The 16,298-nt window shown below is 53.1% G+C and overlaps 1 protein-coding gene across 3 annotated transcripts in view; it reads left to right on the top strand.

Moving 5' to 3' along the window:
• The window catches only part of Scube1 (signal peptide, CUB domain and EGF like domain containing 1), a 119,485-nt gene that overhangs the window by 78,716 nt on the left and 24,471 nt on the right, over nt 1–16,298 (top strand). For all 3 annotated transcript variants that reach the window (XM_051160113.1, XM_051160112.1, XM_051160111.1), the window contains 3 exons: nt 7,324–7,440; nt 10,383–10,505; nt 15,786–15,902. In XM_051160113.1, the coding sequence (XP_051016070.1) occupies nt 7,324–7,440; nt 10,383–10,505; nt 15,786–15,902 (357 nt within the window). The remainder of the gene's footprint in view (nt 1–7,323; nt 7,441–10,382; nt 10,506–15,785; nt 15,903–16,298) is intronic.

The raw sequence follows: 16,298 nt of genomic DNA, 5'->3' as shown, positions 1-16,298 counted from the left end.
TTTTTCTCTCTGCCCTGCTACACTTCCTCTCCCCTCTCCCCAGAGGTCCAACCTCCTCCCTTCCTCTCTCTCCTGAGCTCCTTGTCCCCTCCATGTACCCCCAAATCCTTTTAAACTATGACCTACACTGCCCATCCTGTATACCTGATGTTTCTGCTGAGTCCCAGCCTTGCCAGCACTCAGGTGGCTCTGTGTATCCACATGCCACCAATGGAAGGTGCCAGAAAACATCATGACCTTCCTTCACCCCATTATAGTGTGCCTCCATATAGAAACAGGCAAGTTCATGAGGCTTTCCTCTCAGCCTATCTACCTGGGGAGGGCATGATCTGTTCCCCACCTCCGGCATGCCTTCTGCATATCTCTCTAGCCAAGTTCCTCTGAACTGAGCATGCGGGCCAGGGTGAGCAGGCAACTCTCAAGACTCTCTCAAACAGGCTTCCAAGACTGACGTGGGCAAAGTAGCAGTGGGTGGTCGGGGTGAGGCTTCAGGTTGAGCCTCAAAGATGGAGTTTGTTGCTAAAGATGCACGGTCTCCCCATAGTTAGATAGAATTCCGGGCACACAGCAGGGTTCCTCTTTCCAGTTCCAGCTTCTGCAGTCAGATCTGGCCTCCATACTGTCCCAGGTACCAGCCAGCATCACCTCCCATCCCTAAGCTTCACTTTTCCTTTTGCTCAGGACAGGGGTAGGAGCTGTGTCCCCCCCCCAAAGAAGCTCGAAGGAGCCCCATGTTCAATTTCCGACCTTGTGTGTAGCCGGAGCGGGTGCTAAGTCACGGGTCTTTCTGTCTCCTCGGTGTCCCCACTTTGCCAGGTCTGTAGAATGCCAGTGGGGAATCAAACCTGAGGCAGGTCCATGGTAAAGAGAGAGACCCCCAACCTTGCCTCACCTCGGCTTGGTTGGCTCTTACTGCTGAGGAACCTGAGGAAGCCAAAGATCAGCCAGGAACTCATATTGACCCTTTTCCAAGAAGCCAGTCTCCACCTCCAGGGTCTCACAGGCTGGGAAAGAGAGGTATGCTGCCTTGAATCAAGGCTCGCATCAGACCCCACATACCGCCTCCTCTAGCCCAAGGGCCATCCCCCCACCCCACCCGGGGCAGCCATTGAAATCTGAATAGGGGCTTTCCCTCTGTTGAGCAGCCTCTTGGCTAACCATAGGTCCTTAGTGGCACAGAAGTGGTGCACACAGTCCCTTCAGCCAGACACTGTGGCTCTGTCTTCCGGTGCCCTGGGCAGGCAAGGGCATGCTCAGCAGGTACTAGCTGCTGTTGACGGGGAGTCTGCACAGAACAATCTACACTCTGCAGACCACTGTGTCACACATAACCAGAGGACATCCCTACATAGACAAAGACAAAGGGCACAAACCCAGATATCCACCTGCTGTGTGACCTGGCTGGGTTCTTCCCATACACAGAACAGACATGACTCTCCCCTCCTCTCCCCTTTCCTTCCTCCTCCCCCTCCCTTCCTCCTCCCCCTCCCCTCCTCCTCCCCCTCCTCCTCTCCTTCCCCCTCAGTGAACTCTAGAGAGACACTTCCTGTGGGCATCCTTTGTCTTCCGGGAACACTGAACCTCATGGCTAGGGAAAGAGAGCAGGAAGGCAGGGCCAGGCTAGCATCCTGAGGCCCCTGTTCCTGCCTCCTGGCCTAAGGAAAGACCTCCGTTGTCCTGCTGGCTGTTGTTTCTCTCCTGGGTTGTTCTGTCCTACCTTCCAGTTCTTTCTGCAGACCTGTGGATTCCCAAGGTGGACTCTGCTTTCCCAACAGTCATGCAAACATCCCAACACCTTTAGGTGCATATAGCTCTTCTCTAACATGCCCAGAATCCATAGTCGCAAGCGCTTGGTCTGCCACTTCTGGAGACCCCCTAATGGTGGTCTGTCTCCCCACAGCCTACAGGATGGGACCTACACAGCCAGGCCACCATCAGCAAGGGCTTTGTGGGCCTCACCACCACCAGGCTGTGCTAGGAAGACAATCCAGAGAGCACCAAGGCTGCCTCTGAAGCCTGCTGGACCCTTTGAGCATCATGGGTGCAGAATCCTGCTGGCCTCAGCCCTGGGCAGTGCTAATGCTAAATGTAGGCAGACTTCTCTCCTGCTTCCCCTGGGGACCCGGTCCTTCCCTTCCCAACCTCCTCATCTCATTGCACTGAGCCTCTCCCCTTGGCTTCCCCTCCCCACTCCACACGTACTGTACCACTCCCTACTGCGTGACAGGATTGAGTATGACAGTCCTTGCTCATGACAGCCAACATAGTGACAGATTCCAACCTGTCACATGACAGAGCTGAACTTGAGATGCCCCTGACCCCACCTCCGGTGGAGATGGGATAGAGGAGACTATATGTAACGGCCATACCAAGGAGAATGACGTTTATCCCAGAAGGTCAGCAATTAGCTGAGGGGAGAGGGTCAGAGGCCAGTCAGTAGCTAGATGGAGAGGGCTGGTAGCTGGCTCCTTCATAGCTGCTACAGCCAGTTCTAGAGGCTGAAAGGCACATGAACCCACCCTGACTGAGACCTATACAAGATGCAACCAGGGTTTGGGGCAGCTCCCCATCAGGGTCAGATCTTCAAGGGACATAGCTGAGTGATGGCCCCACAGGAAGACCCTCCCCACCCCTACACACACACACACACTCTGGTCAGAGCCTCTTGGGAGAAGATTGTGCCTTTGACAAGCCCTCAGAGAGGCCAGGCACAACACACAAGTGAGAACCAACATTCTAGAGAGAAGAGTCAGTCCTTTGCCTAAAATCCACCAGCTTGTGGGAATAGTCTGGCACACTGCCCAATGGTCTGTACCCAGCTCTTGGGTCAAGCTATCCCGGAACTCTGCCCTGCTGCCTCTCATGTCTGGGCCTGAACCCCAAAATCATTCTCTTTACCCCAGCTTTAGCCCAAAAGGGATATACCCAGGCATGGTTCTTTCTGGAGCCATATGGTGACTCAGGGGGCAACCAAACAAATAATGTCATCCTGAGGGCTGAGCTTCAGAAAGCGTGGGACTGTGGGCTTCTAAGCCCCAGTGACTTCACTGGCTTAGCTAAAGGGGTCACCCAGCAGAAAAGTCAGTGAGAGAAGCAAGGTCTTAGCCTTGGGCCATCTCCCCTGGGAAGCAGCTCAACCCTGGGTAGGACAGTTCATCTCCGTGGCTCCTCCCTTGTTGTCAAAACACTGTCTGATTGCCCTCTGCACTGCCCACTAGACTGTGGTCTCTGTAAGACCAGGGTTGGGTCCCAAGCACATCTGCCTGGCTCAGAGCCACTCAGAAAAGGATTATTAAATGATTCAGCAATGGGCAGGGGGTGCCAGATTCCATGTGCAGAGGGATCTGGAATGTCTGACCCCACAGCTCAAGTTTGATCCTGGGATAGGGATGTGGGGGTAAGACTGTCCTTCAGGGAACTTGCTGACCAATGGTGGTGCCAACCCCCAGGGCCTCAACAAGGGGCTGCTCCCATTGTGTGGCTGCTCTTTTGCTCTTGCGTCCTTCTGTATCAGAGTCATGCCACCATGGGCACAGACCTCCATCTACCTTGGGCCATCCCTGCTTCCTCAGTGAGCCACCCTGGGGCTGTATCACCAAAGCCAGGGTCCTAGGCTGGTCCAGTGTACTCCTTGGCCCGATGTCTAATGGCTGCATAGGTTGAGCATGCAGCTCCTTTGGTGCCTATATGACCTGGACACACAGGCTGCTTTTCTATGGCCGTACAGTTCCCAGGGCTGGCCCGAGATGGTCCCACAACCGGTTCAGTGCCCTGCAGTCTCTAGCTGGACGCCATACTTTCTCACTGAGCCACAAGTGAGGCATCCATTTCACGTGAAAAAACTCCTCTAAGCCTCAGTACTGCCCACAAAAGGGACAGGGTTTTTGTTTTTGTTTTTGTTTTACTGCTGCAAGCTCTTTTGAGGGTAATGGATAAGAAGGTGCCTTCTCACATGAGGAGAGCTGTGCCTCTTGGAGGGTGGTTCTCTTGAAGGAGGGGCGAAACAGCCATTAGGAAGAGCCCAGTAGCTCTCAGCAAGGAGCCAGGGCACACAGAAAGATGGAATTCCCACGATCACAGATGAACTTGCCTCTGACCCTTGAGTGAAGCCCTCTTTCCCTTACGCTCCAGCACCATAGTCCTGGTGGACAGAACCCAGGCCTTACCAGGCCAGCCTGTACACCAACCCCAGCTCAGGGCTTGGGATGGAAACCAGAGGCGGCCACTAGGGTGAGGAACCACAAACGCTGGAATAGCCTGCCTCAGACTCCAACTCTCATCTGCCACCCTCCGTAAAGAGAGAAACATTTTTCCAAGTTTCTCTGAAACAGTCGAGACCAAACCTCAGATCTAGGTGGCCTTCTAGTCTTGAGGGACAGAGAGGTAAGGCTGTATGTAAGGTCCTCTGAGATGGGATTTGTGCAGTACTCCAGGCTGATGATGCCTTCAGCAGTACCCAGAAGCTTCTAGAGACAGGATGCTCAGCCCCACCCTGCTGGCCTGTGTCCCACAGGGGACCTCGGTGGGCCCCACATGTGTTGCATTTTGTGGTATCCCTCGCCCAGAACAAGATGGCTGAGGTGGAGAGGGTGGAGGTGATGTCTTGTGGTACAGGAAGATGGATTACCCATGGAGACCAGGCCAGGCACTAAACTGCTCAGGGACTGTTCCCCCAAAAGCACTTAGCTACTCAGAGTGAGGCAGTGGTCTAGAGGAGGGACTTTTTGGCTGTGACATCACAGGACGGTGACAGCATGGCCACAGTAAAAATGAAGACTACAATTGGGAGCTCTGAAGAAGCAGTCTTACCAGATCCCAAGTGAGGTACCAGAGAGGCGGAAGGATGGGAGGATATTGCTGCAGGAGGGAACTCCCTTCTGCGGAAGGACTTAGGGCACAGGGAATAGCATCCAGCCATGTATGTATGTGACTGCACAGGCCACACACAGGCCCCTTGAGCAGGTTTCTCAGAGGCAGATTGAAGGGTATGAGCTAGAACCCTGTGCCCAGGGAGCTGTGTGGTTAGCGCAGCCAAGCCAATGCCAGCCACCGCTGCCACCAGGTCTACACAGCTGGGCACAGGCTCCCCACTGAGGAAGTGAGGTCCAGGAACTGGGAAGGCAGAGGTGTGAAACATGGGGGGTGGGGGGGCCGAAGGAGGCCTCTGGCGATCACTGTAATGAGGCGCTGTGGACAATGCAAGGAGGACTAAAAGATTGGCGTGGGGGAGGTGCAAGAATGGGGGATCACTGTAACAGAGCCCAACTCCCTGTCTCAACCTCAGTCCACCCAGTGAGCAAATGAGGTCAGAAGGTCCCCCAAGGCCCTGTTGGTTAAATTCCAAGCCCCATCAAAAGGAAAAGAGGAATCACAAACTACCAGGTCTAGTTCCCAAGGACACAGTCCCTGATGCCTGGACCCTACCACCACCACCAGAGACACCCAGGGCCCATCCAGCCCCAGCCTGCGTCCCTATTTCCCCTCCCCCACATTCCCGTACCACTGAGCTATAATTACGCACACCTGGAAGACAGGTAGCTTTTCTGCCCCTCTCCAGAGGGCTGTCCCACATGAAAGGCTGGCAGGCTCTCTGCTGGGGTGGGTGGCAGGATTCCCCCCCTCTGGTTTAGCTCCAGGAAAAGAAACATCTGGTGAGCACCCTCCAGGTCGGCACCTGGGCCTTATTGGCTTTTATGTGGAGAGTCTATTTGATCTTCACCTTGGCCCTTGGTCGGGGGAGGGGGAGCTTGTTTTTTGTTCCCTGGGTGTGGGGCTGCCTTCTACCTCACCCTTCTGTCCCAGTGGGTGCCTCTGTGAGGAGATGAGAGGGTAGCACATAGGCTACAAACCAGTTAGAACTGGCCTGTGCTGGCACAGGGGCCCACCTGCCTACGTGTGAGGAAGGTCAGCCTTCACGGTGCCTGGAAGTGCCTTGGCGAGATGGCTTGGGTCAAAAAGCATAAGGAAATAGGGCCTTGAATGCCACAAAGAAGCCCAGGCACAGAAATGCCCCATCCCCAGCTGGAGATACTAGTCTGAAACTCAGAGAGGCCAGCCCAGAAAAGTGGCAGGTGGAAAGCACATGGCTTCCAGTGGCAACCATGGCTCTTCCTGGATGGTGATGGCCAGCGGTGATGCTGGCCTTGAGAAAGAAGGGGCTGTCCCTGGGGACCTCCTAGCCCCTGAAGCAAATGGCGCCCACCACTGTGACCTCTCAGTGACACTTGTGTTTGCATACAGGCTAGTAGGCTCCCTTCCCTCTCCCTGCACCCTTAACCCTCTCTAGGGCAAGGTTCAAAGGTTAGACACAGCAAATCTGATGGAATTGCCGTGTGGATAGCTGGTACCCAAGAGTCTCCCACTATTCTTTCACTCACCCTCACTCTCAAAGTCTTTGCAGAGGAGACCCATGACATTTGCAGAACTGAGTAAGAACCTTCGGGAAAAGCCGACATAGCCAGGTACCAGGTGAAGCAAGATGGAGGCGTAGGCATGAAGGTAGCACAGGCTGTGGAGGTGATCTCCCTATGGCACTCTGCTGCCCCACAGCAGAGGGCGAGAGAAGCCCACTCACACGGGCACTTTCTCCGAGAAGCAAGCCTTCCAGGTGCTCATGACGAAAACCAGGTGGCAAACGGCCAGAGATCTGGGAGAGTGGTGGGCGAGCCACCACATCCCGGAGAGCCAGCTCTGCCAGTCTTCTGCAGACCTGTGGAGGATCAATGTCACCCCACAGCAGCTTCAGTGACCTCCGTTGTGCCCCCAACCACTCGGGTCCTTTTGAATTTTGCAGAAGGGGGAGGAGGCACTAGACAGACTTCAAGTGGACAGAAACCAGACGCTTTGGCAAATGGGAAATGGTTCAGCGAGAACAGATGTGAGGCTCGGAGCCTCCTTAGGATGATGGATGGTGTGCAGCCTGTAGGAACTGAGTCCTGTGGCCAGGCTGGACAGCCATTTCACACCAGGCTGGGCTTAAGAACCTCCGTGCCTCTGGCAGGCGCCAGGAGGGTTGGGTGTCTGAACCCAAGCAGGGCAAGGATTTAGAACAGCCCTAAGTAGACACTAGGCTAGTCTCAGCACTGACCCTAAGAATGACCTCCCCACTGTGAGCGATAACTTTTACCCCAGCACAGCCCACTAGCAAGCATTTCCATGGGAACTGAACCGGTCACCCATTTTAAAGACTGAGAGCTTGAAGCTCAGGAAATATCCCAACATCCAGGGTACCACAGATGATTCCTGCTCTCACCAATGGGGAAAGATGGTAGCTGGTTCCTGGGGGAAACTGAGCATCTCTGTCTCTCCCCTCCCCTCCCCCAGAGACATGTGCAGTCAACAATGGAGGCTGTGACCGGACGTGCAAGGACACTGCCACTGGCGTGCGGTGCAGCTGCCCAGTTGGATTCACACTGCAGCCGGATGGAAAGACGTGCAAAGGTCAGCACATGGACTGCATTGGTCCGGCCCTGCGTGGCCCCAGAAAGTCCATATGGTCCCACAGCTGGGCCCAGCTAACCAGGCTGGTAGGCAGATGAACAAAAGCAGCTGGCAATCACAGGAGTGGCTATGGGAGAGATGTCAAGAAGAGGAGAGTCCCCAGCAGGGTACTGTGGCACACCTGGAGCACCCTGGGTCAGGAAGGTCCCGATACTATAGAATTGGCCTGCAGCTTAAGAACTAACAGGAACCACTGCAGATCCTTCTGGGCCTTCAGCTGTAGAAATGGGGGTATGGTGTGTGGCCCAACCCTCGGCCTTTTAGTGTTGAGCTAGTAGGGACAGCCTGGTACAGGGCATGCATCATTGTGTGTCACTACCACACCTAAGGCAAAAGGGTTTTATTTAGTATAGAAACTGAGGCGTCCAGGGGTGAGGATGAAGGTGGCTGAGGTGGGAGGCAAGACTGCCCTGTGCCTATGCAAGAGAGAAGGCAAGGCGAAGCTTCCCACAGTTTTCCTCACAGCCCACCAATGACACAGTAAAGCTGTCAGCATACAGTAACCTGGGCGAGCAGAGGGTAGACCCAGGCCTCGCTGCACCCTCTGAGACACAGGGATGGAGAGCTAGAAACCAGCTGCTCACATCAGGGAGCCAACTTATCTAGCCAGAAAGGACCTGGGCTGTATGAGGTCTGAGGGGGAGCAAGTGAGGGAGGGGGGCGCTGCTGCCCCACCCTGTGCCAGTAGTGCAGACCATGTTCTGCTCTTTACTCCATTTTAGGAGAGATGAGTGTAAAGGAGACAGTATAGCCATAGGCCCACTGGCCCCAGCCGCCTAGTGACTCCTGGCTTCCCACGGCTCTTCTTCAATGGTTGGGCCCTTTAACCAGGCTGGCTCTGCCCAGCCTTTTGGCCAAATCTCCTTTAAGAATGTGAGTCACTCCCTAGGGCCCTCATTCCCTCCCGACTTGTGCTGGAGTTGGCCAGCACACTCATGCAACTGCGACGACGTTTCTGGTTTCTGCTGGGTTCAGATGCTGTCAGCCTCTGAGGTAAAGATGCACTAGCATCTTGCCCCATGCGTGATGGAGTTCCTATGAGCTGCAGGGGGAAGGTAGGAGGCAATGGTCCTTCATTAGCACTTCCAGGGAGTGCTGGCCAGCCCCCCACCCCCATCCCAAGCCCCAAGGTTAGGTAGGACAGGCCCAGGCTCAGGTTGTCATTTTGAGATGGTCTCACAGCACTGTCTGGACTCTGGGCAGAATCTGAAAGAGCAGCAAGGCTTCAGGTGACATTGTTTGGGCCAGGTTGACCATGGCAGAGGTGAAGGCAGAGTTGAGAGTCCTCCATAGATGGTACTCCCATTGAAGGACTAGGGGCTCATGTGTAAGTGCCTAACACGGCCATTGTGCTATTTTCGAGTCCAAGAAGCCAGGAGGTGACCACAGACTCAGGGGTGGCATTGTGGAGTTCTTGATAGAGAGCTGGAGAGCTCCCGGCAGGGCTTAGGGACCTGGGCAGCACAAGCCAACAGGGGCTTCCTAGTACACTTGAGGACCTGCCCTGGTTCTAGCTCACCAGTCAGGTATACACTCTGATCTTGGCGGGGGTCCAGGGGACAAAATCAAAGGCAATAACTTCAAAGGTTCAGTGTTTTCTGAAAGCCTAGAAGTCATCATCAGACAAGACAGGTGGCTACAGGGCAGGTGGGGGGACGATAACAGCTGGGAAACCCAGAGCTGAAAGGCCTGGCCCAGCTGGGAGCAGCTGAGCAGGTGGAGGCAGGGTGGGAAGGTGAAGCATTTGCCCAATCATGGGGGCCATGGACCTGGGGAGCTAACCACAGATCTCACTCTGTTCTGGGCCACCCGGCCCCAGGCTCCCCGTTTTGTACAGTGCCGCACGCACGCACTATCAAATGAGAATCTTGCTAACTGATCCTTCCCTGAAGAGAAGGCTCCTGGACCGGAGTCTAGATTGCTTCTGATACTGGAGCCTCCCACCATCTCCCAGAATAGAGTGGGAGAGCCCCCACCCACTACCTGCTCTCCCTCTTCCTCACCCCCCCCCCCATGCCCTGGGCCAAGCAGGCCACCTGCCAGGACTTTCATCAAAGTAGGAAAGAAGGTGTCCTCACCCAACTTGCAGCACAGCACAGCCCAGCCCTTGGCCTCCCTCAGCACCCACCTGAAAAGCCTCACTCATAGCATCCCCCCAAGTGGCCAGGCTGTGCCCAGTGAGATAGCAGAAGGAAAGAGGGGGGCTGGCCTGTGCATTCCTGTGGCTCACCCCATTAGAGCACCCCTATACACATGAGCCTGGGCCCAAGGCCTCTGTGCCCTCAGCTCCCCCTACTGTCTAGGATCCTTGCCTTGCTGTTGACACCCTCATTTATCTCAACTTGGTGAACATTCTCAGGATGTCCCTGGCCCTACGGGTCCACCTCTGCTGTCCTCAGGCTCTCTCTCATGTCCCCCAAGAATAGGCGTCCTCCTCTACACAGCCTCTCCTCAGCAGGCAGCAAGCAGTGACACCTGTTTCTCAAGTGTACTGACACCCACGAAGTCGTAGTGCCTTAGAGGCATGACTCTCTGTCATCCTCATGGTGTCATCTTGTGTTAAGGGGAGCCCCCTTTTTTTTTAATCTGCTTGCCTCATTGTCACCTGTGGCAGCCGTTGCTGCAGCCTCAATTCTTCCAGAATGCCCCCCCAGATGTTTGAGTAAAGGGACAAGGTGGGGAGGACCTCTGTTCCTGTTGATCTGTTCGCCTAAGGTTCTTTCACCCAGGCTCTTCGCATCTATGCTCAACTGGGGACCAGCCCTAGGCAGTGAGCAGCAGGCAGGTCAAGGCCAAGAAGACCGGGTGGCACACTCCCCGCTTCCCCAGGCCATCCCCACCTTGGCACCTGAGTGTACTTCCCCCCTTCCCCCCCCCCCCAGACATCAATGAGTGCTTGATGAACAATGGAGGCTGTGACCACTTCTGCCGGAACACGGTGGGCAGCTTTGAGTGCGGCTGCCAAAAGGGCCACAAGCTACTGACGGACGAGAGGACGTGCCAAGGTGAGCGCCTGCCAGGCCCCAGCTACCATTCACGGTCAGCAGTCATGGTCAGTGTTCCTGTCTTCCAAATTCTTACAGACTCTTGCTCACCTGTTGTCCTTCATGACTTAAAGCCACACAGTCCAACCTTGTCCCCTATCCCCTTTATAGATGAGAAAAGAACTGGCCATGATGGTACATGCCCCCAATTCCAGCTGGGGCATGATTACAAGATTGAGTCTAGCCTGGGCTATACAGTCTCTCTCTCTCTCTCTCTCTCTCTCTCTCTCTCTCTCTCTCTCTCTCTCTCTCTCTCTCTCTCTCTCTCTCTCTCTCTCTCACACACACACGCACACGCACACGCACACGCACACACACACACAGGGGGAAACTAAGGCCCAGAGAGGGATCCACCGCTCTCCCCTCCCACCCATGCCTTCCCTGTGCAGGCAGTCCATCTCTGAATGCGCAATACTGCCTCCTGGTGGAAGGCATCACACATCACAGACACTTTGCAACAGTGGCTTGGATAACTCAAGTGCAGTAGCCCCCTAGGTAGAATCCAGGGATCCAGGAGGAGGGAGATTCCTGGGAAAGGCCCTGATGACATGCTAGACAAATAATTTCCTAAGAGAAGCAGGAAGTTGTCTCATTAGGAGAGGGAGTTTGGGGTACATGAGACCTCAGTGGGGCTGAATGGGACCATTGGGAAGGAGGCAGGTACCCTGGGGGACCAACTTGAGACAAAAAGCCTCAGCTTTAATCCTGACTAGCTTATCAGGGTCTGACTGTCTTGTTTCTGTGAGGCCTCAGTAGTTTGCCGAGTAGGCAACCCTTTGTCTGTTAGACTGGCAACCTCTGCCTGTGAATGCAGTTCAGTGTCTAGGCAGTGAGGCCCTCAAGCCTCAGGTCCTGATAAAAGCAGGCCACCAAGGGGTACCAACCTGGCCTCCTACTGGGTCAGGGCCAGCCACATGCTCCCTAGGCCAAGCCTCTCTCTCTCGGGGGAGCATCCTGGCCCATCTTCTCTGGATGCATGCTGGTCAGGGTCTCAGCAGCTAGCTAGCCCCGAGGGCTCCTCCACACACTCTGGTTTTCTTTCACCATCAATTTACCAAGCTCTGTGGAAGAGCTGAGCATTGGTTCTCAACCTGTGGGTTGCGACCCCTCTGAGAGTTGAAACTCCTTTCATGAGGGTCACATATCAGATATCCTGTTTAACAACTATTTACGTTATGATTCATAACAGTAGCAAATTACAGTTAGGAAGTAACCATGAGATAACTTTATGGTGGGGGGGGGGGTCACCACAACACGAGGAACTGTATTAAAGGGCCACAGCATTAGGAAAGGTCTTTGGTCTTGCATCCTCACCTGCCCTTGAGAGAGAAGGCAAGACAGTAGGCACGCCCAGGCTCTGCATCAGGACCCTTGCTGGCGAACTCTCCACCCAGGCCCATTTGTGTTTCCACTCCTTGCCCAACTCATCTATCTGAAGGCTTCCCAGGTCCAGCAGAGAAGAGTCCATGCTCCTTAGAGACCCTCGTACCTTTCCAGTGCCCTCTGGCCTTCATTCAGTCCCCTGGCTTCCCTGCCTTTGCCTGGGGCATCCCTCCTCCATTCCAAGCAGGACCCATTCTTGGCTCAGGAGATCCTCCCAGACCCCAAGGAGAGCTCATATCCTCATTGGAACACCCACGGCACACCCGAGTAAGTGTGACGTGACTAGAGTTAGTGCCGATGTATCCGAAGAACAAACTCTTGAGTGCTGTGCCCACGGAGGGCCAGGTCAGTGTCCATTTTGCAGGAGAAATTAATCCCATGCTCACAGGAGACACTCTACTGTAGGCATAGACTCTGAGGAAAACAGCTATTACGAGTCACAATTCTATTTCTGTGAAGTGACACCAGGATCAAGGCAACTCTTATAAGAGAAAACACTTACCTGGAGGCTTGCTCACAGTTTCAGAGGCTTAGTCCGTTATTGAGGTGGGGAGCACGGTGCTGGAGCACCAGCTGGAGCAGTATCATCCTGATCCTTATACAGAGACTGAGACTGGGCCTATCTCCAGTAACACACTTCCTCCACCAAGGCCACACCTCCGACGCCTTATAATCCTTTTAAACAGCTCTACTCCCTGGTGACTACCTATTCAAATATATGAGCCTATGGGGGCCATTCTTACTCAACCCACCACATTCCACTCCCTGTAACATAATGAAAAATGCATTTATTCCATCTTCAAAAGTCCCCACAGTCTTTCACAGTCTAAGACATCTTAAAAATTCAAGCTGGGCATGGTGGCACATGGCTTTAATCCCAGCACTCAGGAAGCAGAGGCAGGCATATCTCTGTGAGTTTGAAGCTAGCCTGGTCTACAAAGAGAGTTCCATGTTACACAGAGAAACCCGATCTCAAAAAAAAAAGTCTTCCAAGACTCAAGGAAATCTCTTGTTTGTTTGTTGTTTTTTGGTTTTTCAAGACAGGGTTTCTCTGTGTAGTCTTGGCTGTCCTGGACTTGCTTTGTAGACCAGGCTGGCCTTGAACTCACAGCAATCCACCTGCCTCTCCCTCCTGAGTGCTGAGATTAAAAGTGTGAGCCACCATGCCCGGCTTCAAGGCACTCTCTTAAGTATAACCTATAAAATCAAAATAAAAAAGGTAGATCACATGGCACAGGATAAACATTGCCATTCCAAAGGGGAGGGAAGGGAACACAGTGAGGAAATACTGGACCAAAGCGCAAACAAAACCCAGCAAGGCAAGCTCCAAACTCTGCATCTCATGTCTGATGTCAAAGTGCTTTTCATATCTCCGCTTCCTTTCAGTTTTGTTGACTGCGACACACTTCTCTCCCTCAGGCTGGTTCCACTCCCTGTTAGCAGCTCTCCTTGGCAGGTATCCCACACTCTGACGTCTCCAACATCTTGGGCTCTCCAGTGAGATGCAGGTTTCCTCTTCACAGCTTCCCATAATGGCCTCTCTGGGCTTCTATACAGGGACACCCCTAACACATGCCTGGCCTCAGCAGTTTTCCTTAGACAGCCCTCAAGGAGGAGGAGGAGGATCCCACAGTCCCTTTCTTGTATTCTTGATTCTAAAGGCAGAGCCATGGCCAATGTGTTCTGCTTTGGGGGGCTGGAACTTGGTCCCCTGTTCAGTAGCATTTGCATCAGCTTTCAGTTGTTGATGGCTCCCTTCCCAGCTTATGCTCCTTTTCACAAGTTGGAAGACTAGCTGGGAGGGGTCTCATTTGAGGTCACCACTCCCTTTATTCCATTTAGCATCAGGGTTTTCTTTTTTTTTTTTAAGATTTATTTATTATTATGTATACAGTGCTCTGCCTGTGTGTACACCTGCAGGCCAGAAGAAGGCATCAGGTCACATTATAGATGGTTGTGAGCCACCATGTGGTTGCTGGGAATTGAACTCAGGACCTCTGGAGGAACAGTCAGTGTCCTTAACCTCTGAGCCATCTCTCCAGCCTGCATCAGGGTTTCCTTTAAGCTTTTTGTCCCCTTGAGCTCAGGACTTGGCTCCAACATCATCTTTCCTGGTGCCTCTTTTCTCCTTAAACTGTCCATTTTGTATTCCTCTTTGTCCAGCTAGTTCCTTTTCACTATAGATCTGCATAAGAGTTGACCACTGGTAACCACATGACACAGTCAATACTAGGCTGTCTTTAAATCTCCTCTGCCAACACCGACAATCCAAAACTCTTCAATTTAGCCTCAGGCAGGTTTCTAAAACAAAAGGCAGAAAGCGGCCACATTCTTCACCAAGATGTCACAAGAGTGTTTTCTAAGCCACTTATTAATATTCTTCCCTTCTGAAACTTCTTCAGCTGGACCCTCACAGTTCAAATCGCCCTCAGCACCCCTGTCTTCCATGTCCCTACTAGGATGGCCCCTTAACTCCCACTTAAAGCGTTTCTACTGCTTTTCTAGCCCAAAGTCCCAAGGTCCTCCATATTCCTCCAACAAGCACTATGGTCAGGGTACCAATTTCTGTATCATGGGATGGCTGATGAGCAGGCAACCCATGACTCTCCTTTCCCATTCCTTTTTTTTTTTTTCTTTGGCTGCCAGAGGAAATTCATAGTCAAACGTCGTGTGCTGTAAGAGCTACTTTTTAAAACCCATGGGCAGTGTATTTCCTGCCCCCTCTTCTGCTTGTGACACTTTCCTAACCTCTCCAGAAACATCTTGGGGTGATGAGAACACACTTTGGTCAACATTGCAAGTTTATTATCTTCCATTTCAACTGCCTCTTACAGGTTCTTGGGCAGGTCCCAGTCATTTTCCTTTGTGGCCTGTGTATGAAGTACCTTTCCTCTCCAGGCATGGCACCCCAGGCCTGTAATCCCAGCAGTACTCTGAAAGCAAGGCAGGAAAGTCAGAAGTTTAAAGCCAGCTTGGGTGTCATAATGAGACCCAGTGTCAGAAGTAAAACAAAAACATGGCAGGGAGCTGGCTCAGTATGAAGTGCAGATTTCGCATTCTCAGCAGCCATGTAAAAGCCAAGCACGGCAACATAGGCCTGTAGACCCAGGATGGCAACCAGGGTGGAGTAGAAAGGACCTCTGGGACTTGCTTAGGCAGCCAGTCTAGCTTCCTATTCAGCAAAAAGCCCTGTCTCAAAAGTGAAAAATAAGGCTGGAGCGATGGCATGGTGGCTAAGAGCGTGAATTGCTCTCTCAGAGGACCTGGGTTCAGTTCCCAGCACCCACATCAGGAGGCTTACAGCAGCCTGTAACTCCAGCTCCTGGGTCTCTGACAGTCTCCTGTCCTCCTTAGGCACTGCACTCACAGACACATGGTTAAAAACATGAAAATTGTTGTAAATAAGTAATTAAGGTGGACAGCAAATGAAGAAGAGACCCAGTATTAACTTCTGGCCTACACAGGTAAACACACAGACACATACAGGCACACACACACACACACACACACACACACATACAAACACATGCACGCATGTATGTACAAGTGCTTCTGTAAATGTAAATATCTTTCCTAACCACAGGTGAGTGAGATATTAACATAACAGAGGTCCACAATAACCCTCTACTTATGATATTTTGCCCCACCTACTTCCATAACAGACATGAGAGGATTCTGCCCCAGCAACAAGGCTAACAGAGACAATGTAGGAAACTGAGCAACAAGAAATCTAATATATTATAGGAGGCTGTGCTGAACCTCAGGACCCAGGGACCATCTAGGTAGGATGTTTATTGAGTGATGGACCTGCCTAGCCACCTCACACTGGCGCCCCATGCTGTCTTCTTGTGGCCACAGACATCGACGAGTGTTCCTTTGAACGGACCTGTGACCACATCTGCATCAACTCCCCTGGCAGCTTCCAGTGCCTGTGTCACCGAGGCTACACACTCTACGGGACAACACACTGCGGAGGTCTGCAGCCCGCCCGCCAGGGCCACCTCCCCCTCGAGGCACGCACCTGGCCATATGGCCATCAACACTGCTCCCCATACCCCAACCCAAACCTTGACCCTGGTGGACCTGGGAGGGACTTGCAAAGCTGGGAAGCTCAGGGATAGCGGGGTTCTGCCAAGCAGAGGACAGACAAAGGAATAGAGAGGCAGGGCATGGGACACACAGGGTGCCTTAGCCAACTTGGAGGCATAAGCTCAGAACCTCTTTTCCTGGGGTACCCCAGTCCAGGAAGGGATGAGCAAGGCACAGAAAATTCTAGAATGTGCATTCCAGAGATAGGAAGGATGGTGAGAGGCAGTAGGAATCCTGAAGGAGGAATGTTTGAGTAATGATGGGAAAATGGTCCAGAGAGAA

This window comes from Acomys russatus, chromosome 17 (assembly GCF_903995435.1).
Source record: "Acomys russatus chromosome 17, mAcoRus1.1, whole genome shotgun sequence".
NCBI classification, from domain to species: domain Eukaryota; kingdom Metazoa; phylum Chordata; class Mammalia; order Rodentia; family Muridae; genus Acomys; species Acomys russatus.
This window is presented reverse-complemented; position numbering and strand designations above follow the sequence as displayed.